Genomic DNA, 27373 nt, shown 5'->3' with positions numbered 1-27373 from the left:
TTTGCCCTTTTCTCTACACGTGCATCTATTTCTGCTATTACATCTGCAGTACAGGTAAATATTAATGATAATCCTAATTTCTAAAGACAAGCTATTTTGTTCATCAAACTCTGTTTTGGAGGGGTTGGAGAGTGAGATAACAGTGTGGCACATAGGGAAAGGCATGGGCCTTTGGCAGACAGACCTAAAGTTGAATCTTGGCCACTCACAACCACTATGACCATTGTAAATAACTGTGAGGATCAATTGTTTCATCCATAAAATAGGTATCATGATGCTTAGCATCCTAGCCTGGTGCTTGGCACTTAGTAGGGGTGAAGTACCTGGTAGGTCCATGACTGTTTGAAAAACTTAGAAACTCAGAATGACTTTACTTCAGAGTTTCAGACACTGAGATTTTCTAGTAATTAGAATCTCTCCCCCCTTCCCTGACTCTCTCTTTTCCTCCCTCCTTTTGCTTTTTCTTACCCCGTCCTTCTTTGGTATTGTAGAGATTTCATTTTTGTTACATTGCCACTTGAGTTAGCCACACCATATTATTTTCAAGACTTCTAACAAGTGGTATACTTATAACACAGGACCCCTCTGTACGTTAGTTAAGAGAGTTTTATTGGGTCCAGAGAATGGTACATATTGTCTCATTACAGAGTTGATCTCAACAAAGATAGGGTAGTATTGTGTTATCCTGCTCTAAAATAAAGGCTGCCTGAGGTGATATTTTTAGCCAGTATTTCAGTGTGGCATAGAACTCATATATAGTTCTTTAATTCATAGTCTGCAGTGACTGGCAGCGCAGGAACAAAGGGTTATAATACGATGGTAGTTGAGGCCTGTCTCAGACTAGACTGTCAGTGACCATGTCTGACAAGCTTGCTGGCCTCCTCGGCAGCCACGACTTGCATGAACTGGCCCATGTGTGGGCTCCTGACCTAAAGCCAGTGATTTATGGCACAGCATAGATTAAAAAAGCAAACAATAAAAAGCAGGGCTTGATTCTTTCCTCAAACTTGGAGTTGAGAAATACTGGGGGGGGAAAAGATCAATGGAAGCAGATGTTAGCAGTCATGACTATTGTGAGGCCATGATGGGCCATGTGTGAGCAGAAACTGTGACTAAGAGTCTTTGAAGTAGACCAGCTATGGAGTAGAAAGTGAGAAAAGCTGTTAGGAGCAGGCCTGGAAAGAGCAGACACATGAACAGGAGATGAGCACATTGGTGCTGGAACTGGAAGGCACGTCTTCACAAACGTGTGTTGCCTTGGTCTGTAATGCTGCCTTGCACCCATACTTTGGGTCCCAGCTCTTCTTGTCACTCTGTGGGGGGTTCTTGTCACTCTTTGGGGGTTCCTGGGCATGTTCCTTGTTACAGTAAAACTTTCAGTATTTGATGTAACTTGAGAGGACCTCTGTGCTGAGCAGCTGAAGGAGCCTGACCGAATCACACTTCTCTTGCGGTGTCTGCAGGCTTTGGCAGGATGCTACCATCTCTGCCACTAATTGTGAGACCCTGGGCAGTTTTTAAAGCCTTCTTATGCCTTCAGTTTTTTTCTCTGTAAAGATGGGCTATTACTAGTTATGTGTGATGTGGTGTGTGTGTGTGTGATATGTGGTGTGTATGAGATGTACATTGTTTTACGTATAAGACCCAGAAAGAGTCTAAATTGGTTATTGACATTACATTTGTAAATTTTCACTCAGTCAGTTTTTCACAATTTTGAACTGTGGCTGAAAGACCAACCAAAGCATTTGGTTGACCAAACGGTGTCTTTAAAATCCAATTTAGGTGAAAGCCCTCTTGGGGGAAATCTGGGAAGTTTTACAGATGCTTAATTAAAAACACCGTGGCATATAATGTCTGGATGTGTTGTGATCCGATTCCCAGGATCCGGGGTGAGTGCCTCCTCTTAAAGTGCATAGCATGTTGTCATTTCTGAAGGTCCCACCAGCTGGTCTTGTATGATCATTTCCTTGTGAGCAAAAAGGGGCCACATACCGAACCCAACAAGCTCAGGGGAGGCCTGCATGGCACCTTACAAATTCAGAGACCTACAGTAACCACATAGATGGTCTAAAATTAAAAAATTTTAACTAAAAGCAAGTCATGGCGGGTAGTTATGTCCTAGGGCAATATTTTTCCTTAGCAAAGGTCAGTCTTCACCTTAACTGAGTCTGTCTGTTTGTATCTAGGATAACATACCTGATAAACATGCCTTGCAATAACAAAGTAAATTCCTTTTCCCGGACCCCTCAAAACACAACCACCACACTGGAGACCTCAAATCCCCTCACTGCTGTTGTTATGTTAATTGTTGACTGTTAATGATCCTGCACCCACCTATGTAAAGGAAGTTATGTGTCTATCATTTTACTTTTTATCCAATCCCAAAGGCCCCCTTACCCCAATCCCTGCTTTGCTTTCTCTTGCTTCCCTACTCTATCACCATGGATTTCATGTAACCCACTTACATCTCCTCTTTGATTGTAATGTATAAAATAAGATACAAAACTGCCATTTTTCGGAGCATTTTCTCAATCTGTTGAGGTTTTGCTTCCTGGCAGTTGTCATCAGTTTAGCTCAAATAAACTCATAAAAATTCTCTACAGGTTTGAATGTTTCTTACGTTGACAATATTCTAGGCTTTTAATGGAAGTTTTATTAAGATGTACCTCATGTGATCATTTGATAACTCATCAATTCCCTGTTTACAAAGACCATTTTGTTTTCTGTTTGTTAGAATTTTTTATTGATTTTTAGAGAGAGAGGAAGGGAGAGGCACAGAGGGAGAAACATCAGTGTGAGAGTGAAACATCGATTGGCTGCCTCCTGTACCCCCCCCACATGCCTGCAACCCAAGCATGTGCCTGAGTTGGAATCCAACTGGCAACCTTTCAGTGCACTGGACAATACCCAACCAACTGAGCCACACTGGCTGGGGCAACAAAGACCGTTTTGTAAGATCTGGCATTAGAAGACTCCTCAACGAATTTAGCTGAGATACTAACATGTTACAGGCTTTTGAGTCTTGGTTTGGCTATGTACAGTGGCCACTAGATTCCAATTGAGCCGAACAGTGAGTCTTTATAATTAAAACAAGTAATGCTTACAGACTGCTGACTGTGTGTCAGGTGTGTGGTTTGTTCTGTAACACAGTCTCATTTATTAGACGTGGGAGGAACCAGTATCATCCTCCTTGTCCAGATGAGCCAACGGGGGCTTGGAGAAATTGAGTAATGTGCCCAAGTTCACACAAAACTGAAAAACTTTGCCAGATAGCTTGGAGCCAAGGTTCATACACATCTTAAACATATCTAAAGCATTCTAATACTGCGTGACATAGAATCTGAGCTCAGAAAGATGAGCTCAAGATGACTTGGCTTTAATTTTAGTCATTTTCACCCTCTAACCCCCTCACCCCACACACTGACTTTTACTTCAAGCCTACATTCAGGCCGAAGCTCGGACTCCTCACTCTGCCAGATGAGGCTCTTTACTATTTGAGCCCTTTCTTAGTTTCTAGGCTGTAATTTACAGGAGGTCTTTCTCTAGGCCAGCTTTTCCAATTCTCTGTTTGAAAGGTGGTTGGGTGGGCCTTTGTGCCTCCGATAGTGTTTGAATCCAAGTTAGAGCCTGTGTCAGAGCTTCCTTCCTTTTTCAGGCTGAAAATACCCCATTGTATCTGTATACCACATTTTTTATCCACTCAGCCATCCATGGGTTACCTCCACCTGTTGGCTGTTGGGAACAGTGCTGCAGTGAGCCTGGGTGTACAGCTCTCTGGGTTTTGAGTCTCTGGGGATTTATACTTAAACAACAACAACATTTTGAAGGCTACAACTGTCTTAGCAAAATATTTTTTAAAAGAGAGGATTTAGCTATCATCTAAAACCTAAAATCTCATATGGAGTTTTTTGGGGAACATTACTCTATCTGAAACATGCCCATCCTTTTAGACCTATTAACCCTCCAACTTCCCTGGGGCATTCTTGGATCTCTGAGGTTCACAGTGACCCTCCCTCCCTCCCTCCCTCCCTCCCTCCCTCCCTCCCTCCCTCCCTCCCTCCCTCCCTCCCTCCCTCCCTCCCTCCCTTCCTTCCTTCCTTCCTTCCTTCCTTCCATTAATTTTTATTTTTTTTTAACTTATCTGTGTTGTTGAAAATATTACAAATGTCCCCTTTTTTCCCCATTGACTCCTTCCACCCCGCACCCACTTCCTGCCCCAGCCTTCACCACACTATAGTCTTTCCTTCATTTAAATCCCAGGCAGTCAAATAAAAGACAGTAAAATAAAAAGACAAATAACTCATTTAGCTAAGAATCACTTAAATCCTATTTCATTTGTTTTTTGAGGCTAGAATAGTTAACTCCTAAACTTTACATTTTATAATATAAAAGTCTCACTTCCTGAGCTCTACTATAAGCTTCTCAGGGATACAGACCACAGAAGCACCTCATATTTTCTAAGGCAATATTTTGTGTAAAGAGGTTCTTAGAAAATGTGTTGCTTGCTTATTAAGTGATTATAACCTAAATTCAGCCAAGGCAATCAGTGCAGTTGTACAGCCATGTGAAAAGGGGTATTTTCACCTGAGTCCTGACCCAGGACTGGATTTGAACTGTTACTACTTCACAGGTGAAAGTAGCATGGCTTGGACACTGGGGCTTGGAGAACTTCTATACATTCTTTGATATTTCTTTGATGCCATTTTAGATGAAATAATTAGCATTAAGTGAGATATTTAAGTAATTCCTGCCTGATGCATTGACACTTTCCTGGTTTATTTTCTGAAGTTAAAGGATGTTTATGATACAGTGTCCTGCATTTCTTCATGATGTTGGCACAATTTTGTGTGCTAGGATCAACATGTAAAAATAAATATTTCCTCTTGAGATGAAAATTGGCCCCTGTAACTAGAAGATCTAATCCCCTTCTCCCCCTTGTTATTTATTCCTGGGAGTATAAGGATTTCAGCATCCCTCAGAGTCAAGTAGGAGGCTTCAGCCTGTTGTACATGGTGAAGACGCCGCTGCTGAGAGGCACTGTGCCCCAGTTGCCTGTGATTAGGCATTCTTCTCTGCCACTTCTGCCAGGGCTGCCCAGGCCTACCAGACAGCATGGATTGTGTGCACTAATGAAAAGAGAACAGATTCTTGGCTCTGTGTCCTAATTCCACTTTTGTTAGATAATGTGGTCATAGCACTTAACTTATTTGTGCTCCATTGTTATGGACATTAAGATGGAGAATTCCTATCTATGTCATGGGGATTTAGGAAGAGTTTAGTCCAAAGGTACTCGAGCGTACATTATATGGCAGCGTTTTAATAGGCTTGGGGATGAGTTTTTAGGGAGCCGCAGAGGCTCTAAACAAGTAACTAAAATTGATTCTGAAGAAAATAAGGAAGCGGGTAGGTAGGCAGATGGGACACCTAGTTAGAGCCTCAGCAAAGCAGGGACTTTAAAAAATATTTTGGAAGAATTTAATATTTGAAGAGAAGTGTCAAAGTAGCCATCATGGTGAAAACAAGTCACTGTAGGATTTCCTTACATTATTTTATGGTGTAGTTATAATTTTATTTTCAGTTTCAGATGGGGAATTGAAATGTAAACCTAGAGGATTTTAGTGTTTCTGAAGATCTTAATGTTACCCTGGGCAGAATTATGATGTGAAAGATGTGAAACTCTTCTGACTTTTTTGTGTATGTGTAATACTGTTTCATTTCTCTGGCATCACGGCGGAAGGGACACACAGTTCTACCTAATTGTGACTCATAAAATATTAAAGTTGTGCTTCACTATTTTTTTAACTTTATTTTTATTGTTGACATTATTACAGATGTCCCCACTTTCCCCTCCATTGCCCACTCTGCTTCACTGTTTAACTTGAAAAAAGTTCCTTTTTGGTTAGATATCTTTCCAAAATGCATTGCACGTAGCCTTGTCATCAAAAACAGAATACTGTCTCTCATTTTGGCCCTTGATTGTTAAGCTGTGCTCTGGGTCAAGGCCAGTCGAGCTGAACTGTTGGTCTAAATGGCTCTTCATTTTTATACTTTTAGAATTATTTTGATCACTTCTTACTCCTTTGTTTGCTTTCCTTTCTCTTTCCCTCTGTCTCTTTTCCTTTTGCCATTGCTGGCCATTGCTTCTTCCCTTAGGGTGGGAGTTCTTAACCTGGGATATCAACTGTATGCAGACTTTTATGTGTATATTATATGTGTGTTTTTTCCTGGAGAGAAGGTTTCATAGCTTTCATTGTCATCTCAAAGGAATCACAACTAAAAAAGTTAAGAATTGCGCTACAGCAGTATTTTTTAAACTGTGAATTTCAGCCCATTAATGGGTGATAAAAACCACTTAGTGGGTTAGGACCAGCAGTTGAAAAAACTTTTGTATGAATAGAATTGAACAAAGAATATCAGTGCATCAGATATGGTAAGGGTATTTAGGGTTTTGTGAAATTTTAATTTTGTGTGTATGTAAATATATACTCAAGTACACATAGTTGGTCATGATGAAAGTTTTATTTCTTACAGCAAGTCAGTCAGGCATTTGAAATCCACTGCTATAGAATGGCTCCAATTTACAGATGCTGCTGTTTCTTTGTAGTGTGCTGAGATACCATATGCCAAATTTATTAGAAATGTGGCTAAAATGTAAGGAGGTGACACTAAAAAGGTTTTCTTTTCAAAATGTTTACAGAATTGTAATCACATAGGAATATTTACAGAGCAAAGAAGGATAGAAGAGAGGCCAACAGGGACACTAGCATGGTTACTGCATTTGAGAGTAAACCTGGGCCTGGGAGTCTTGAAGGTGCAGGCCACAAGCAGTGGTTTTCAGCTCTAGTTACACATTATGTTATCTGGGGAGACTTCAGAAGATGCGAATGTTTGACTCCTCCCCAGATCGTCGAAATTGAATCTCTGAGGATGGGGCTGTGGAAGACTCCCTTGTGAAATACAATGCATGGTCTTTGGGCTGTATCTCTCAGGGGCCTTTCCTCTTTGTTCTGAATCGTGGTCTGGAAAGTAGAAGTTGCTGGGCGCATGTTCTCCAGGGAAGACTTGCACTGTAATCACAATAGGAATGAATACTCAGGTATTACCTGGTTATCCATAAGGCATCTGTTCTGGAATGCTAGAGATATCTGAAGTATGAAGACAGAGATTGTTTTGACTTAGGAATGTTTGTACATTCTTATTTTAATGTTTGCCCATGAGAAGATAAACGTGCTAATTGAATGTGCCATGTATAGAAAGGTAGAGCTTTTCCTCTCCCGTCTCCCTTTTTCTTTTTCCTTTCCTTTCCTTTTTGTTCTCTTGTTTCCCCTCCCTTCCCTTTCCTTTTCCCTCCTAAATGTCACAGGGCAATGAGAGTGGAGGGAGCTTTCTTTTGCCAGGATGGTGGTGTGCACATGCCTGAGGCCTTGGGGTGCTGAGGCATCTGCTGGCCTGACTGGGACTGGATAGTTTAGAACGGCCTCTCCTGTGCCTGCCGGTTGTCAGGCTCTGCATTGCAGGGCTCCATGGCTTTCTACAAGATGTCGCCAACAGGTTCACATAAGCTCATGCACATCATGGCTTCCAGCCACAGTCATAAAAAAGGGAGAACATCCTAATATACAAATACCTTTCAAGCCTCTGCTTGTGTCTTATCTTATAATGTCCCTTTGGTCAAATCAAGTTGCATGGACAAGTCCAGATTGAAGGGGTGGAGAAATAAACTCTATCTCTTGATAGAAAGAGTAGCAGTCACGTTTCAAGGGGTGTGCGTACAGGGAGGGTTGGAAGGGCTGGTTCCAGCCATCTTTGCAAACAGTCTTTCACAGTAGGACCAAGAACCCGAGGTGGAAGCATATAGTTGAAGGATTTGTCCAGTGGCAGCACATGGCATGCTGGTGTAATAAAGTATTGGGCACTATAGTCGGTGTACTTGGTACCATATTTCAACAGAAGAGTAATTGTACGAGAGTCGGTGGTTTGTACTGTGTGCTTTGTTAGTGAGGAGCATGCCCTGTGAGAATCAGTCATTCGGTTAACAAATATTTATGGGGCACCATTAGTGGGTCAGACCTGTTCTAGGTGATAGGGAAATAGCTGGGGGCGGGGGGAGCACATGTAATTCAGTGTGCATAAAAGTCACAAGTAACAGAGAAACACATAACTTGGTGGTGTGGCTTTTGATACTGGGTTTGAGGCAACAGCTTGTTCTCTATGCAAGAATGCCACAGAGGCAGATTTTTATCAAGAAGTTAGCCACGCTGAAGATTGGTTTTAAGGAGCAATGTGATCATTGGTTTTTCTGCTAACAAGAAATATATATTTTGATTCCTGTATTCAAGAAATTACCTAAAAAGATAAATTCATGTACTTTTTCTACTAAGGAAGGCTGATCTTTTAATCAACATAATAAAGGAATAACTAATCATTATATTTTTATATCTATCAATGTAATGAATGATAGCAAATTAGTTAGAAGCAATTCAGTCCATTATTCAGTTTCTAACATCTCCCATTTACTTGCCCAGGCTGCTTGGAGTGTGAAGAAACCCTCTTGAAACAGTCTTGTCTAAATGGGATAAGTTAGGAAACTCTGCGTCTTTTTTTTTGAGTCATTTCTTATCAGGCCAGATTAATTGGGTCCTAGTGATAGAATGTCAGAAATAAATGTAAACAATTGCATGGGAACTGAGAGTTTTTTCCACAACAGCAGTCTTGTCTATTCTTGATAAGATTATGTTCTTATAGGATAAAAGTGGTTATAATAATGACATGTTCAGTTTTCTAGTTTTGGGGAGAAGTCTTTTATGATTAAAATAATTGTGACCCATGTTTTAAAAAAATCAGCGGACCATTTACTACTGTTCTGTTTTCTATTCTGTTTAATTTTCTAGAAAGATCTGACAATCTCCTTGAGTTCAGTGGTGGCAATACTGGAAAAACTTGTTGCTCTAAAATGCCACCTTTTGTTGCATGACCCTGGAAAGGTGGGGAAGTCAGAAGTGACCTTTTCTTCTCTTTCTTTCACCTTTTTCTTTAAAATTTTTTATCCCTTCTACATTTCTGTTAGCACCACTTCTCCCATTTTTATGACGTTGAAACTGAAAGGAAAAATGGAACTGCTAAGATGAGTTACAGTTAAGTGACTTTTGCTTGTGGCATTGTGCTAGTCTTTGTACAAAATGATCTAAACCAGCAATATTCTTGCTGCTAGGAATTTAAGCTCAAAATGGAAAGGAATATAAGTAGTGTTCTGGTTGGTAGTGTGAGAGGGTTGGTATCTGCTAAAATAATAGCATCGATGCCTTCAGAAGTACATTTAAATCCTGCATTAAATTTAAATTTGACATTAAAGGTACTCCTCTTCAGAAAGCACACGTAAACTGATATTACAGTGCATTAGATATAAAATTGTTTGAATGCCCAAGGGATAACTGTGGCTCTAGTACTGAATGGTATGTGGTCTGATCCCATTGTAGAGATTGACAGACTTGTGTAAGGGCAGTCCAAAGTCAAGGCCCTGGGCACTTGATAGGAATGGCTGGGGTAGAGAGGCGAGGAGCTCTGGGTTGCTGTCGACTGAAACCAGAGGATGAAGATAGAAAAGGAAACACCAGTTCTAACTGGAATCAAGGAATGCAAAGCTCTTGTTCACACTTAACAGTGGCCGGTGACTTAATTTTTGGCAAGGGCTTTGGAGAGCTCTTATCCGGGATCATTAATTAATCTAGAGATTTTGAAAAGTATTTTCAGTGTATAAATATATGCTTTTCATTTGTCAGCAAAACGAATAAACATTATTGACTATCCATCCTCAGAGATGTAAAGTATTCTTGAGAAATATAAAACGGATGGTCAAGAAGAACTAGTGTTGTTTTTAAAAGGATGAAACTGTGTGACACTAAGATTTAAGATGTTAAAATACATACTGGGTTTGTACTAATGGACATATTTACTGTTCTTTTACAGACATACATTGGAAGTGTGGTTATCTCCGTGAACCCATACCGGTCATTGCCCATTTATTCACCAGAGAAAGTAGAAGATTACAGGAATAGAAATTTTTATGAACTGAGCCCTCACATGTAAGTACAGTATTTAAAGCATTGTTTTCCTTTCACTCCAGAGATGCATAGTTGACAGATGTGTCCAGCTGTTTTCTCCAAGTCCCAGGAAAATGCTTTTAGTCATTTTTTTTTTTTTTTTTTAAATTAGATGAAGGAATGTAGAAGTGAATTTTCATGCCTTATTTTCAATTTTAAAAAGGCAGAGTACTTCATTTGGCGTCAGGCTCTTTAAGTTCTGAAGTATTTGGGTTCAGTATGTAAAATATTTTCTGTTAAAAATTCTGTGTAAGTAGCAGCTGCTGCTAATTATTTTTGCAAAGAAAACAGGAACGTGCATTGTTTATTATTATGGAGAGCCCAAGCAGCATTTCCTACTCTTGTTGGGTTGAGAAAGATCCAAAGTGTTGGGTTGTGTAATGGTGTTTTGAGCAAAAGGAATAAATAATACCTTCAGTTTATAATATTTGCATTGTTTATCACATATGTGTACATTGGGCCAGTGATTTCACCTTCCTTGAACTTAGTCACTTGTTTGATTTTTTTTGAAGGTCACTTGTTAGTGTAAATAATAACCTACAATAATTCCATAGTGCCAAGGTTGAGAAACCCTGAACTAAAAAGTGACAAAAACCTTCAGAGTTTTAATTGTTTCCTAGCAGAAAATAATTTGGATAGAAAATAAAATCTAATAATTAAAGAGCATATATATCACTGTCCAAATGTTCATTTTAGCTTCTCTCTGCAACACATCATACAGTGGGCCGCTTGGAACTCCAGATTTAAATAATTTATGAAAAGAGTTATTAAAACCTAAACATTGTGTATTTTACCCGTCAAATTTCTGTTTTTTCAGTTTACTTCTCGAAGTAGATTTTGCAAGTGATGGTGTTTCATTTTGCCTTAACAAAAATAAAATCTGAAATTTGTTCTGTAAACTTATTCCTATAGTCCCTGCAATGAAATACTTTATTTGATGCCTGAATCTTTAAGTTCTAGGCCTTGAAATTTCTCAAAGTAGGATTTCTGGATCATCTGTTCAGAACCCCCTGGAGCTTGTGAAAAATTTAGTGTCCTAGGCCTCACCTCTAACACGCCAGTAAGCTACATTTTCCACACGCTTTTGAGGTGATTCTTACATACATGCAAGTTGGAGAACATGTTGTCCTAGATGTGTATTTACAAATGTTTTTCTTAATGGCGTACTACATATGTTGATCTTTTACAATAATACTAATAATAATGGCTTGTATTTATTGAGTATTTACTATGTGCAGGCACAGCACTGAATACTTTATATGTATTATAGCTCATTTCATTCTCAGAATAATCCTCTGAGGTAGGTAGTATAGCAGATTGACACAAAAAGACAAATGAGTGATCCAAAACCTCATAGCTCTTGGATAGGGAGCTGGAGTGTGAAAGGGTCATCTGCTGTGCCTCTCAGCTAGAAATTGGTTCCCCCATTTTTGTGTTAGGGCCTCTTACTGTGCACTTACATCCCACTACTTTGAGTTGCTTATGTTCCTGCGCCCCAGGCCCTCCAAGATAACCTTAGCTATGCCTCAGTTTACCTCGAGAGACTGCAATGCCATTCTTCCATTTGCAGCTTAAATCTCCATTTGAGGATGTATATATATATATATATATAATAGATGTCTGTTCTAGAACATGGAAGTTCATGCTCTGGAATATCCATTTTTATCCCCACCCTTGAAGGATTTCTGTAAGAGGCTGCATGGCACTGCTACCTTAGTTCACCCCCCTCACCCCTAAGGAAAACAGTCAACAGCCAGCCATAAAATAAATTCTCAGTGTGTTTAGGATAAAGACAAAACTTTTTACTATGGCCTATAAAACACTGTGCATGGGGTGCAGGGAATAGTTTTGCCTAATGAATCTGAATTTGCTAGATGGATATCACACCCTCCTCTCCCATCTCACTTTGTTCTTTCAGCCTTCACCACACTCCTTCCTATCTTTGCATATTCTGTGCCTTCTGCCTGGAATGCTTTCCCCCTCACTTTTCCTCAAGGCAACTCAGGTATTTTCCTTTAGATCTCAGATTGCATTAGACCACCTCAGGGAAGAACTATCCCTCACCAGGTCCCTGCCAAAGTCCTATCTGTTGCTCTTGTCACAGTTACAGTTTAACATTTCTTTATGGGATTATTTAATTCATGCTAGCTTTTGCTCACCCTAATATTCTTAGCGTCTGGAACTAAGTGAGGGTTCAAAAGATATTGAACAGGACTTGGGTTGAGTCCCAGCTTTTCCATTTACAAGCTATGTAATCTTGAGCAAATTACTTGAAAAAACATCAACTCTGAAATTAAGTAATTTGCTCTGTTCAATGGGAAAATAATTGTTAACTTCTAGGATTTTTATGAGGGATAAATATCTAGTAGATATTTAGGTGATATGATTATCTGGTATATGTGTGCTTACCATGGAGTCTGCCATAGCCCTGTAGTCGAGGGTAGCCGTTGGTGTTAACAGTGATAATCATAATAATTGTAATAATGAGATATGTGGGACACATTTTCAACATTGTAACATGCTCTTTCTCACCATCTTCTCCTCCAGGGTGGGACACTTTCCACTTCCTTTAACGCATTTTCCTGAGTCATTCTTTGTGAATGTCCATCTTTCACAGTTTCTAAAATAGGCTCCCTGCTAACCCAGCCTGACATTCTCAAATAGGAGTTTTGCAATATAATAGGATAAGATGATTTTAGGCATTTGATGCAAGGGTGGTCAGCTTGAGGTCTGAAAAGAATATCCTCAGTTATGTTAGGAACATCCTTAGCCTTATAGACTAGTTAACCCAATTTTACAAAAATTTAGCAATAGACAAATAAGTTAGAATGTATCTATTTTTTATTAATCTTTTTTCTTCAGTTCACCTCAATAGCAAAAAATTAGAAAGCACCTGGAGGGACGAAGATTTGGCTGGTTTGCGCCAGAGACCTTTATCTTTTGGAAACAGGTGCAGGCATACTCTTAGGTTGCCTACTTAGGACCTTACACAACCACGAGATGGGTCCATTTTCACTTTTAACGTCTATATTTTCATGAGGAAGCGTCACTAAGGGCTCTTGGATCTTTAGGAATTGCTAGTTTTTAAGCAGTTGCTTTGATTGCTTTGATTGCTTTGAAAAGACACATTTTGATGCTCAGATACCCCACCTCACATTCCATCCTACAGTGTCGCTGCGGCTTCTTTCTGTAGTTCCAGTTTGCGTGGTCGTTATTAATAGCCGCAGCTTATACATAATTTGTTCATGTGAATAGCATTATGGACAAAAATAAGGATATTCAAAATGACAGAATCCTATCTGAGGTCAGAGACATGTAGTAAAGAAAAATGTGCCCGGCCGGGCGTGGCTCAGCGGTTGAGCATCAACCTAGGATCCAGGAGATCGCGGCTCGGTTCCCGGTCAGGGCACATGCCCGGGTTGGGGGCTCTATCAATGACCCTCTCATCACTGATGTTTCAACTCTCTCTCCCTCTCCCTTCCTCTCTCTGAAATCAATAAAGATATATTAAAAAAAAAAAAAAAGGGACTGAAGTATAAAGGTATAAAGACATAAATTATGCAGTGAACACATGCAGCTATTTCAGATTACGTGACATGGGTGAGCCATTCTTACCTGGCTATTCATTACCTGGAACGTGGGCGGCAGGAAGGAGGGAGCGTGGAAATGTGTGGGTGTTTGTTGGGCATTGTTCCTAAGACAAATGGAAATGGTGTATAATGCTTTGAACATTTGCTTCCTTTTCATGATGTAACATAATTTTCATTATAACAGTGCCAACCATGTCTGTGATTGCCAATGCCGTATGTTATCTTACAGGCATAGATAAGGGAATATAAATGAATCTTAAAACTTGAAAATCTTTGTCATTTTTTATAGTTAGGGACTTCAACTTTTCTTTGTTGTTTGCATATATCTGGCATTGATCTTGAGTAGAACTTACAAAATTAAAATCAGTCCTAAGTGAAAATTTTGGCTGTGAAAATAGAGAGGTTGAGTTTGAAAAAATGTGTCGCTAGGGATCAATTAGTTGTAAGCTCTCCTTCACTTAGCCTTTTGTTGCCTTTTCCACTGCTGCTTTTATTTCTCCTTTCCCGGCACCCTGGCTCATGTTCCGTTATACCTACTCCATTCTTTTCCACATATTCAAATCCTACTTATCTTCCTAGATGTATCGGGGTACATCTGCCTTTTTAAAATATATATATATTTTTATTGATTTCAGAGAGAGAAGGAGGGAGAAAGAGAGAGAGAGATAGAAACATCAGTGATGAGAGAGAATCATTGATCGGCTGCCTCCTGCACGCCCTCGACTGGGGATCGAGCCCACAACCCGGGCTTATGCTCTGACCGGGAATCAAACCTCGATCTCCTGGATCCTAGGTTGATGCTCAGCCACTGAGCCATGCCTGCTAGGCTACATCTGCATTTTGAAACCTCTTTCCAAAAGGCCATTTGGTGGTCCTAACATATATTTTCCATAGCATGCATCATGTCACAATTACATGGCACTTTATTGTATACTATCTGACGTATTATTGTTTCCTATTTAAGTATTGGACTTCTACAAGAGTAAGCATCTTTTGAGCAGGGACTATGCATTATACTTATTTTGTTGCTTCAAAATCAGAGATCTTAAAATCCACCTAGTATGTTTGCTCATCTAGTTGAATTCAAGTAGTATCATCCTCATGTGTTGGGTACATTATAAAACATAAACAAGAATGAGAACTTTACAAAATGATAAAGACATATAAATAGAAGTTCTAATATTTTATCTGCATCCCCCAGTGGCTCTTCTTGGACATGCCCTGGGATGCTCACACCTTACTTTAGAGTCCTGGTGTTAGGTACATGTCAGGGACTCAAGAAATACTTAGCCTTCAGCTTTTCTGTGCTGGTTGCTAACAATTTTCCACCTGTCTTGAATGAAACTCAAGGTTGTAGTCTAAGTATGTCTGAGATCTAGTTAGGGATTATAGGGAATGTATTAGTCAGAATGAGGTAGGTTATGCTTGGGCAGCAAGCCTTAACATCCCAAGGTAAAACACAATGAAGGTTTGTTTCTCACTGATTGCAGTCTGAAGGGGTCAGGTCAGATGGCTCTCCTCCAATTTGTGACTCATATCCAGGCTGCCTACTAACTTATAGTTGTAACTGCGGAAACACATGGCTTTTAAGGTTACTGTGGGAGGTGAAGAGAGAGCAAGGTCAGTGCTTATTCATTGGCCAGTGTGCAGTCATATGGGCCCAGCCTAACCTAACTGCAAAGGAAGGTGGGAAATACAATCTTCCCATGTGTCCAGGAAGGGAAAAATGGAATGGGATTTAGTTAGTATATTACATGGCATCCTATTTATTTTATTTACGAAGATCATTTGTTAATTTCAGTAGTGTTGTTAACTGTTTGATAATTTAACTCATGGGTACCATGTAAAGCAAGCTTCTGCCTGAATTTAAACATGAGTTCAGTAGTTTAATTTAGAAAGAAATTAAGCCCTCTTGAAGTTTTTTCAAATATTTTTCCCCTTGTAATGGCTTTGTAACCATGGTACATTTCCACATCTCTATTTTAATCTTAGTGGAATGCATTTTAAACTACAAAAGAAAAATTGTGGATTCATTTTTCATGTTTCTGTTGTCACTCCTTTTCATTCACACTGCGATTCAGCAGAGACTAGTGACTTATTGGTTTATTATGACCAAAGGCTTTTAGAACTGTCTTATTTTATTGCTGTTGTTTATAGAAATAGTTAATAATATGAATAATCTAAGAGATGTCTAAATGCTTTGATAGTTTATGACAAGAGATCTATCTGTGGTCCAATTCCCATATTATTGATTTTCTTGGAACTAATATATTTATTGAGAGTTTTAAAAAATTAGATGCTGATCTCATCTGTATTAATTCACATATTCATCTATTGGGAATTATGGCAAAATGGTTCCAAGCAGCTTTGAAATTTAAGACAGTGCAATGTTAATTTTTTTGGATTAAACTCTTCCCAGATGGATGGCGAATAAGTAAAAATCAGTTTCTCCTATACTGGGGCATATAAGTTGTGTTTAAGGACAACTTTAGTTAAGGATGGAAGGTGAAGAAATATTAGAAATATTAGAAATAATTACTGAAGAATTTTAATATTGCTTCTGACCAATACATTTTCATTTTAAGTCAGCAATCTTAATTTTCATGGTAGGAAAACAAAAACCTACCCCTTCACCCCAATAAATAATGTCACTCTGTATTTTTATCTTATGTAATATGGATGATATACTAATTTTGAAATTTACTTTCACATTTATACCATTCTTTTGTTAATTTTGGTCATGATCAAGCACTTTGCAAAAATGCTTACAGTATATACTCTACATAATTTTCTTGCATCCTTTTAATTTGGAAAAATATACCTGTTTTTTGGTAAACAGTTTCACTGGATATAAAAAGCAAGTTCCAGTTTATACATCTCTATGCATTTATTAAAAAGCTAATTATCTTTCTGTGTGTGTGTGTGTGTGTGTGTGTGTGTGTACCTTATTTTTCCTACAATACACTATCTCCTTTTGGGAATAGACTAAATTTTCTACTTTGTTTGAACGGTACAGGAAAAATACCAAATTGAGTATTTTGCTTTTGTGTCACTATTAATATTTGTGGATCGATGTTCCCAAAGAAAGGTATGATTAAAAAGCATTGTCAACCAACTCTTTGAAGGCATTAAATAGTGCATTAAAGTAGCAGTAGATAGTTAAAATAGGATTTGTTTAATCATTAAGCCAGACGCACACTTGCATATTGGGGATTTTGTGCTCATTCTCTTCTTAGAATGACCCCCCCATTGTGTTTATCTGTCTCTCTCTCCCTCTCTCTTCCCCCACCCATGTTCTCTTCTTCGCCTCCTTCAAGTTTTGCTCCAGTGTCACTTTATTAGTTGGTTCTTCGGTTGTTATCCTTTCTAACAGTGCAGCCTGCTCCCCTTTTCTGCCCTGTCCAGCACTCGCCATCTCTCTTGCCTGTTTTATTTATTTCTCTTCATTTCCAGCACCTTCCAGCGTACTATGCATATTTTGTTTATTGCCTGCCTTCCCCTTCAGCCTACCCATAGACTGACAGGTCTGTGTTCACTGCTGCATTCCCAGTGCCTATATGTTGCCTGGTACATCACATCCAGTCTGTAGCATCAGTTAAATAGATTCAGTAAACCTTTAATCACGTGTTCAAAAATATCTGGCGTTTAGGAGTTCATAGCAAATGATGAAGCCAAATTGTAAAGATTTTGTTTGGTATCTTAACTTTACATTTAGTGACTTATGCAAAAAAGAAAAACAAAGAGAAAAATTTCACAGGGCGTAATATAATTTTTCTAAATGTAGGAAACAACTTCAAATAGAACAGAAAGCAGTAAAGCCATTCAAGTATGAGATATAAACATATAATGACAATGTTACCCCAAAATATTTACAGATTAATTTGTGCTGTCAATAGAATTATTGATGTATTTATATTGTGAATGTCCATGAAGAATTGGTGAATGGGAAATATTTAATTCTAAGGTTCCTTTCAACTCTAAAATTCTATGGCTAAATGATCCTTCTGTTTAAGAAATGAGTGGTATGTTTTAGGAAAACACTGGAAACTTTTTTTATTGTTAGTGAATGGCAGGTTTGCTTCATTTGTCCAGAACAATTAGATCATGGGGTGTATGGGGGGCGGCCAGTTCATTCTTTAGAGTTTCCAAAGTCATAGTCTAAATCGGAGTAATTGCAGATTAGTTGACATCCGGGTTTGAAGTCTGGTTTTCTCTTTCCCCACTTCTTCATCAACAGGGCCCTTGTCACAGAAATTCTTATCAACGTGGAGACATACCTGAGAGGCCTTATTTGCATGAGAAAGCAGGCAAATATTTTTCAGCTTTCTTTTTAGAGCTAACTCTCAGAAATAAGTCTGAACTCCTTTTGAGTTACTGGTGCCCAAGCTTTGGTTGATTCATGTTGGAGACCTTAGCTAATGGAACAGCACATTTCCACTAGCTTGTACCTCTTTTTCAGTGTCTCCACAGAAGCTCGAGAGGGAAGAGCCCTCAGAATTTACACGAAAGGAGAGTAACACTGGAGTTTTACACAAGAGGTGGGGCATTTTGAGGTGGTTGGTGATGGATTAGGGGACACAGCATAGAACTGAGAATGATCAGTAAGTTCAGAATCCATCCAACAGTCATGCATTCAGAGTTCCTATTTCCATACCACGAGGCAGAGCAGGAGCCTTTCAAAGTTTCTCTTGACTCAGTGTTGCTGTAATTTTTAAGTTGCAGTCTTTTTATCCTGGAGAACCTATATCTATCTGCTTGCACACTGAAAATATTTCTAGATTTGTGAATAGTTTAAAATGTTACAGTTTTAAGTGAATAAGTGAAAATTTTCTGGGAAATTGCCTTTCTTAGATAGATTTATCTCTGTATCTACCTATTCATCTATCATCTCTCCCAGCTAACCCCCCCCCCCCCCAAAACAAAACAAAGAAGAGCTGTACGGGTGTGCATGGTGCATGGACCAATTGCATTGTTTGGTCTTTTATAGTTCAAAAATGTGTGAGCAATATGAATGGGAGCTAATTATTATGTCTCTTCACATTGAAAATTGCCTGGAAGCAGATTACTGTTTTCCAGCCAGTATTGTAAAATGAATAGCTCTTTAAAAGTCAGAGCAAAGGAAACAAAATAAATGAGACCCAAGCGAAAGTTAATATCATGATGTCCTCTATGGTTATTGAACTTGGGTTTTTCATTTCCTTGTAGTTAAAACAGAAAGGGAAACGTGATCAACTACAGCACTATTTTTGCACGTAAGATCAAAGCACTTGAGTTGCTCAAGAGAAGCACACTTTTCCTTATCAGTTAGGTTCAAAAGAGATTTCTCTTATGGGACTTATGATGGGACATATGTCCTCTTGAGCAGTACTTCCCAAAATTACCCTGCAGAAAATAGAGCAGTGAATTTTATGTAGCTGCTGCTTATGCCACTTCACTAAGTGGAAGCAGAGAACATAACACCAAAGTATAGTTTAGGAAAAGCAAGTCTCTAAGACATACAAGTATCCTGGGCTGCTCAATAGAACCACCACATAAATTGACTATAATCTGTAGAGCATGGGGAACAAGGCGTCAGCTCCCCAGGTGATTCCAAAATGCATCCAAGGCTGGGAACCACAGGTACAAGTACCTGGCTTATTGGTGGTTTGACTTGATTCAGGAATACAAGGAACAAGATTGCAGTGTCTCCTTCAGGTGATACCCTGTGGCAGTTTTGTATGTTCCTTTGTTTTCTGTTTTCTCATAACTGGGCTTTGAGTTCAAGGTGATCTACAGACAACTTGAGGTTGTGTTCTCTGGAAAGCGCCCAGAGTACACGTACTCTTTTGTCAATAGAAGACAGAGTGTTAATTTTGAAACCCACTGAGTAATAGGTTGGGCTGTCATCATTTTATGAAAATTGAGTAAGCAAACCACAGCTTGTTTGAATAGATGGCTCCCTCCTGTCTGTGGAGATGTGGGCCATAAGTCATGACAAATAGAAGGTTCTCTAGACTGGAACTAGTTTATGATGGTGATTAGGCAACTGTGTAGGGTGGTAGGGATGGTTCCAGTCTTTGGGCTTGGGGAGTTATTGCAGAAATTGATATTTTCCCAATCAGTAGTTATTTGAAGTACACATGTTTGCAGAAAGCAGTTGTGTGTGTGTTCTCTTTTTACCTTAAGCAATAAGGTAAGGAACCATAGAATATTTTTAGGAATTGGGATTCTGTATTTGAATGGTTGTTTATACCAAATTGCAGAGAAGTCTTCTTTAAGTAAGTATTCACAGTTCTGAAACCAACCGAGAAATGTGCCTTTGTTCCATATTTTTATACATTTTCTTCTTTCACCAAGCCTGCCATTGACATATAAGAAGCTCCATCAAGGTTCATTTGGCATCATTTTAGGGCATGTTACTAAGTTGATTGGATTCAACAGCATGTCGGATCTCAGTGGCAAGACAGACACATGGGAAAGGAAGAGAAGATTATTATTAGTTTTTCTAGGCAATTTCTTAACCAATTTAAGTTATAAAGATTTAATGTGGAGTCTTTGAAGATTATTGGTTTATACATTTAAGAGAAATTTTGAGTGCCCCATGTCTGCAAGTTCCAGTGATTTTCTTGGTGCAGAAAATCTGCTCTGATGAGCATAAATTCTAGAACAGTGAAACTCTGTGCCTTCTTCTAGGGAGGAGGTCTCTCATTGGAGGAACAGAGCGGGGACTGTGATGGGTGACTCTTAAGAGGCCTTGAACTTCAGGGTCTGGAGAGTTGAGACAACTTCGTTTTCAACAGGATACTTTCATCAGCCAGTTCTGGAAATGACTGTAATTCCTTCTACCTCTTAGTTTAGTAACTACCAACCTCCTAGAGTGTTCCTGCTGCAAATGTTGACATGTTGACAACCTTTCTAAAGCAGGAGATTTTAGACTATCATTTGCCTTTGTCTTCAAATAGAACCTATAGACTAGCATTAGGAAGAATTGCTGAATACTTAGAAATAACCCACCGAAGAATTTGAGCTAGAGAGTGTAAAATATATTCCCATTTCTTTTTAACTTTCTTCCTTGGGCATTTTAAATCCATAGAGCTCTTTGTAAACATATGAATGTGCACTTATATATGCATATTTGAATAACATTTGTTTTGATTTCTCCTTTACTTGGTTATTTATAAATAGTTTGTAAATGAACATAGACTTTGAAAATGCCATACATTATTTTTTTTCAAATTCTTGCATGACTAGGAGACGACTGTATTAGGATTCATTCCACATATTTATTCTGAGCATATACTGTGTCAGGCACTGAGATGGTGAGTTATGATTCCTGTTCTCAAGGGAGAGAAACTGGAAGCACTGGCTTTTATAGGTATACAGGCAAGGGGCTCCTAGAACAAGGGGAATCATCTGTTACTTTCCAAGAGAAGGTGTTTGGAGGAGACAATGTGACGGAAGGAGAATGGGTAGGGAGAGAACCAGGAGAGAGAGAGGAGCTGGGAAGGGCCTTGCTGGTGTTGTGGTCTGTTGCACAAAGCTTTTAGACATTGCATTCTGTGTGAGTAGTAGCCTGCTTGATTCTGACCTCTCTGTGTAACCAGAAACCAGTGTGGATTTACATACAGGAAGTTGTTAAGTTCAAGATTTTTGTTGAAGATAGAAGCTTGTCTTGAGCTTAATTCTGTAAAAAAAACGTAGACCAGCACTATGCATAGCTCTCAAGGACTCAGAGTTGTATGCAGAGCACCTTGGGGATGGTGTCTTCTCATCCAGGTCTCCTGTTATACCCTGCTGATCTGGGAGGATTGTTGTTGGCTTCTAGGACTTACTAGTTTCTAAAAGTTTGGTCTTTAAGGATCAAGTCTTTGGCAGATGACTTTCCCCCTGCAGGTATGTGGTAATAAATGCTAACTGCCTGCTTGCTGATCACAGTGTTTCTCTCAAGTATGCATGTGATCTGTGTATGTGACAATATCAACACAGTCATCACCTTGTGTCCAATTTGCAGACGTTGACAGAGCTTAACAAACATGAAAGCAGATGTTTGGGTGCTCCGGACTTGGGTTCATTTTGGAGTTGTGCTTTCTGAGTTGTTTCCCACCCCTTTGTTAGTATCAAGGCCCTTTCATGTGTTAACATTAAACCTTTCTGTGGCAGCAACAGTAGCTCATGGCATTGCTGTTTCATCACTCCCTCCTTGCCTCATGTCCTGGGCCAACCTCTTGGTAGAGTAGCCGAGAGCCAGGGAAGCTTGTCAAGGAAGGAGTGACCTGTTTGCATTTTAGAAGGAGGAGCGTTTCAGGGAAGCCAGCCTGTGGGCTCAGTGGCATATGGTATTTTTGGATTACCCATTCTTATGTGGCCACTTTGAAGCCATTTTTAAAGGCAGACATTTTAGCATTTAAAAAAAGAACACGTAAAAATGGTAACCACATACTGTGCAGAACAGACCTACTGGCATCTTCAGCCTTCCTTATCTTATTGTTGAAGCCCCTTCCCTAGGCTGGGGATCAAGACTGGGGTCTGGGAGGGAGTGGGAGTGAGAACCTTCCAGAAGATAACCAGATAAGGAGGGTCATCTGGGCTGTCAGTCACTCCAAGCCTGGAGCCTGCTCATTCTCTTAGGGGGCTTCTACTTAATGGTCTGATTCTCAATCCTCTGACTGATCTCTTGCCTTCAATCACTGAGTTTCTTTTTAAAATTAAGACATAGCTATGGCTGTGTAATAACAGAAACCAAATTTTTTCAGTTTGAAAATCCAGAGGAAAAGTTTCTGTATTTTGTCTATGTCCTGAATTTGCAAACCTTATTTGAATAGGTACTTATTAAACCCTGGCAGGGAAGGGGATGCCTTTGGTCCACTTTAGTATCAATTCCTTTAGGTCCAGACTACCTAGGAAATCCTCTGACATGCTTCGAACACTTCTCCGGTGCCTAAGCAAAATCATGGGTTATACTTAAAATCAGAGTACTCCATAGAACCATAGTTTTGGAGGATAGAAATGATACAAACTTGCTTTGGGTTTTAACAAACTTGGGGGAAAACTTTATTACAGGAACATATAAAAGCAAAAAGTTAAATCTGGCTGCAGTGAAGACAGGATTAGTAATGGAGAAAGAATCACAGTATTGACAAATGCCAGATTTTGACAGGGCTGTATCTGTGAGGTCTTGTGCAAGTTGATTGGAAATAAGACAACTCCTTTAACATTTATTGGCGCTCAGGCCAGAAATGAGGAAAAAGAAACTAGTGATGGAGAGAAGAGGAAGGTGTGGATTCGAAATTTGTTGGGTGCCTGAAAGAAACAGAAGAAGCGAAATTTTAAATAAAAAACATGCATCCCCTAAATACCAGTATCCCTTTCATGCTTTAGGGAAAGGTTTTTTGTTGTTGTTTTGTTGCTTTTTAGTTTTTGGTAAGCCCCGTAGACCTAGTGATTTATCCCCAAATTACTAAATTATTATCTAGTTAGATAGTAAATGATTTCTCTAGACTGAATGCCTGAGGGTGGGTGGGGATGATAGCCTTTGTGTTCTACCTGACACTCTCCCTGGCACAGAGAATGTTTGTTGACTTAATGAATACTCTTGTAACCATTTCCAAAATGTTTCCTCCCTTACAGCATTATGATATGGATTTAGCTAATAACCAGAAAGTCTGATTATTTTGCCAATTCACTTTCCTCCCTCCACAATAATATGTGCAATCCCAGACATTCTATGGTATATTCCCAGTGGGGTGTGTGTGTATTCCAGCGTCTTTATTAATATTTGTTGATTTCATTGAATTTTGCATCCACTCTATAAAAATTGTGGCAGATCTCACTCTCTAAAATGTGAATAGATGTGTGACTTGGTTCTGTAAGGCACTTTGCCTTATCTGGCCTTTCACTTCTTTATTGAGCATCCGCTCCCCTCAGACACTGTACTGGGTGCTTTATGAACATCCACTGCACAGCCCCATCAGGTTGGAAACACAGACCAAAATGCAATTAAGTTGATAACCTTCGGTTACTGCCCACTCCCTGTCCTCTGTGCATTTTTTTAAATGAACCAAAGCAGTGTGTAACCTGGAGTTCAGATGCCATCTCCACCCAATGCCTTCTATGAAAACTGCCAGATTCTCTGCATTTCTGAGGTGCCACACGAGGCCCCCAGTCCAGTGTCTTCTACGTCTTCTATTGTGGGTGAGCATCCCTGTGTCTCTCCTTCCTACTGGAGGGAAGCTGAGACCCCACTTTATTGCATCCTGTGTACTTAGCCAGGCACTTGGGGGCTGTCAAAGTCAGATGATGCAGCGGGGTTTACATTTGAATGTTGTAAACATGAAAGGCTCGATTAACCGCACAGTCTATTTGGGATGTGGATGTGAAGTATCTTAGATCAGAATGTGTGTTTTCAAAGTCAGCCAGAGATAGACACCCAAAGTGGCATACAGGGTGGCACATTTTTAGGCTTTAAATAAGTAGGAAATAATAGCTTTCTGAAAAATCAGTTAGCATTTTGAGAACGTGGAATCATTCTTTTTATTTTAATGAGTAAAATAAGCCCTAAGGAAAATTAGAAAGATCTTTGCACTAACATCTCTTGGGTTAGGTGTTTCTAGGACTTCGTTGCCCTTAATAAAGTCATAAAAACTGACTATGAAATTAATTGAAATAAGCTATATTGCCAAAAAAATTGGAAGCAGTTGTATTGGGAATTTGGTTTCATTGTATTTACTTTGAGCAGAAAGGGCTGTTCTTGTAGACTGTAACACTGTGTAATTATTTTTATGAGTCGGCTAATAAAAGATGATTGTTGGTATTCCTTTGTTAAAAGACATACTAAAAATACTTTACGGGCTTATTGAATTTGAATTAAGAGCCCTATTGTCTTTGTTCTTTCCCCCAAATCAGGTGTGTTTTGCTAATTTCTGGACATGAAATAACATAATTTCCTTCTTGCTCTTTGTGTCCTCTGGGCCTCTGTCCTTGCATGTGCCTCAGGGTTCAGATTTTGCAGCTTTCCATGACATGCCTCTCTTAGGAAAAGTCATGTTTTCCTTTCCTGAATGTCTTTAGCAGGTTGCTGATGTGCTAATTACCTTCTCACACTCCCTTTATTGGGGGGAACTTAAGTGTCTTTCCTGGTAGATTTTAAGCTTCAGGAAGACAGATTCTCTTAATCCTCCTCCTCAAAACCCAAGGCGAGTTCAATGCCTCTTACCACGTGGGCCCCTGTGATCTTGGGAACGCCGCCCTTGGGGATAGTCTCAATTCTCCATGTAGTGCCCATTTTCAGTATTAGGGGATTAATTCAGGCTGGTAGGACCATCCACACTTAATTAGTTAGTGAGATAAGACCCTATAGCAGCAAAGACAGATGAAGTGGAGCCAGTCCCTTTGCTTTTGACTCCTTGCCAAGCCCAAAGCAGGATCTGCCCTGCGGAGGGCTTTCCCCCGTTGGCCTGCGCTCAGGGCACCGTTTTCAGAAGGAAGTTCTCAGCAGCAAGGGAGTACTACTGAATTCCAAAGAGCAGCCTCCAGGCCCGAAGGGCAGATGTTTCCTCCTTACTGCTTTCATATCTTACATCCTTTTCCTTCCCTGGCGTAATGTAGTCTTTCTCAGCCTCTTATCTGCTTCCTGATGGATGTCTCCAGTACCTGGCTTTTGCAATCCACCTTTGAAAAAGAGCCACCCTTTGGCCAAACTCATCTTCCTAACAGAGTCTCCAGTAGGAGGGTGTTTCCTTTGTCAGGTGACTCTCAGCCCACAGGCCCTGGACTGGGTAGACTTAAGGAACTAAGTCCATTGTGGTTTTGATGATCAGGCCCACGGGGTTGGAAGAATTTGGGTGTGCTCCAAAGCTGCTTCATCACAAAAGGATTATAAATAAAATTTCTACAATCTTGAAAGAAGACTACCTCTTAAGGGCTCTTTGCTGTTTGTTTTGGATTATAATCCGCAACTAGAATGTGACTTTTTGAAATAAAGAGCTTTGTGTGTAAATTCTAACACTGTAAGTAAAAGAATTTCTCAACTGATTGTTTCTTAAAACATTATGACATGTGAACCACATTATTTAAAACATCCAGATATGGGATTTTTGTCCTCTTGGTGGTTACATTTTCTGTCAAGATTAAAAAATATGTTTGAATAACCCATTAAGATGTAATGAGAGACCTGGTATACACTGAAGTTGTCTCAGACAATCTGTGAAATTTCACAGGTACACTGTCTGTTTTTAGAAAACCAATCTAAATTTAAAAGAAGAATAAACTTTTGTGAGTTTTTGTCATGTACTCTTTTAAAACCTGATTTTTTGAGCTTTATTTTACTATTGTCACTTCAAAACAGATATCGCCTTAAAATAATTAATTTCTGATGAGATTATTTCTGTTTTGTAGCCAATAGAAACAAACCTTTTCAATTATGTAGCTACTTATGGTTAGGATAAAAGAATGTATAGGAATTTAGAAAATTTAGCGTTGATAAAATATTCTTAGAAAAATGATTGTAGTTCATTTTAAAGGTAATTAATCTCACCTGCACTCTGCTATATGTTATGCCATGACATAGCATCCTTCTTATGTTGAGATGGCAACTGGGGACCTTCTTGACTTTAGACGTATAAAGAGAAAAGTACAAGGCACGTTTTTTTGACCAATTTTTTTTTCACATGGTATATCTTTTTTCTGCCTTATTTCTTTTCAACCTATTCATGTCTTTATATTTTAAGTGTGACTCCTGCAGGCAGCATTTAATTGGGTTTTGCTTTTGTATCCATTCTAACATCCTCTGCCTTTTAATTGGAGTATTTTGTCCATTAACATTTAATTATCGATGTGGTTGAATTTAGGTCTACCATTTAATAATGTATTTTCTGTTTGTCTCTCTGTGTTTGTTCCTCTTTTCCTGCCTTCTTTTGAATTATTTGATTTTTTTTGAGTTATATTTTAATTTTTTAGTATGTAAAATATAGAAACCTAGCAACCATTTAGGTCTATTTACCATCTGTCTTTCCCCAATTCTCTTCATGTTTGTTTTCATATTTTTTCCTTTTTATTTCATAGTGTACATTTTGACTATTGCAAATTATTTTGTACAGAGGCTCACTTTTGTTTTTTATCTTTCTTTGTTCCAAGCCTTGGATTGTTAGAAATGCTTACTAATGTTGTGGCCATGAGGCAATAACTGTATTGTTGTAAATATATTAATTTACCATGTTTATATTGGCATAGGACATGAATGCAATAAATTTTTCCAGGATAAAAAGTTACTGTTATCTGTAATAAATAACTATAATGACTTATTTTTTTCAAGATGTGATAAGGTGAAGGAATGTTTGTTGGAAGGGCATAACACTAATTTATCAAGGTGATATTTTTCAAGTGGGTGAATGTTTTCTGAATTATGAATATGAGACAATGATAAATGTACATATATCTACAATAATGTTTTACAAGGCAAGTCAACATTGTGCTTTTCCTTAAAAACAAACAAGCAAGCAAGCAAACAAAACCCCTCAAGGTTACCATGCAAAACATACCACATGTAATTCCTCTTCTCCTTTTCCTTCTCTTCCATGTTCTTGTGGACTACATCAGCCCTTGATTGAGTTCAATATGAAGTTAGAAATTGGTGGAACACTTGGATGTTAGGAAGTTTTAAGAAAACACGTATTTTTTTGTTACTTAGTTTTGGAAACGCCCAGTTTT

General features: G+C 38.9%; 1 protein-coding gene across 1 annotated transcript in view; it reads left to right on the top strand.

The window, feature by feature from the left end:
* Positions 1 to 27373, top strand: part of MYO1B (myosin IB) — a 150340-nt gene that overhangs the window by 36943 nt on the left and 86024 nt on the right. The window contains exon 3 of the mRNA XM_087819692.1: positions 9967 to 10082. Coding sequence (XP_087675818.1) covers positions 9967 to 10082 — 116 coding nt within the window. The remainder of the gene's footprint in view (positions 1 to 9966; positions 10083 to 27373) is intronic.

Source organism: Miniopterus natalensis, chromosome 8 (genome assembly GCF_054644295.1).
Source record: "Miniopterus natalensis isolate mMinNat1 chromosome 8, mMinNat1.hap1, whole genome shotgun sequence".
Lineage (NCBI taxonomy): Eukaryota > Metazoa > Chordata > Mammalia > Chiroptera > Miniopteridae > Miniopterus > Miniopterus natalensis.
This window is presented reverse-complemented; position numbering and strand designations above follow the sequence as displayed.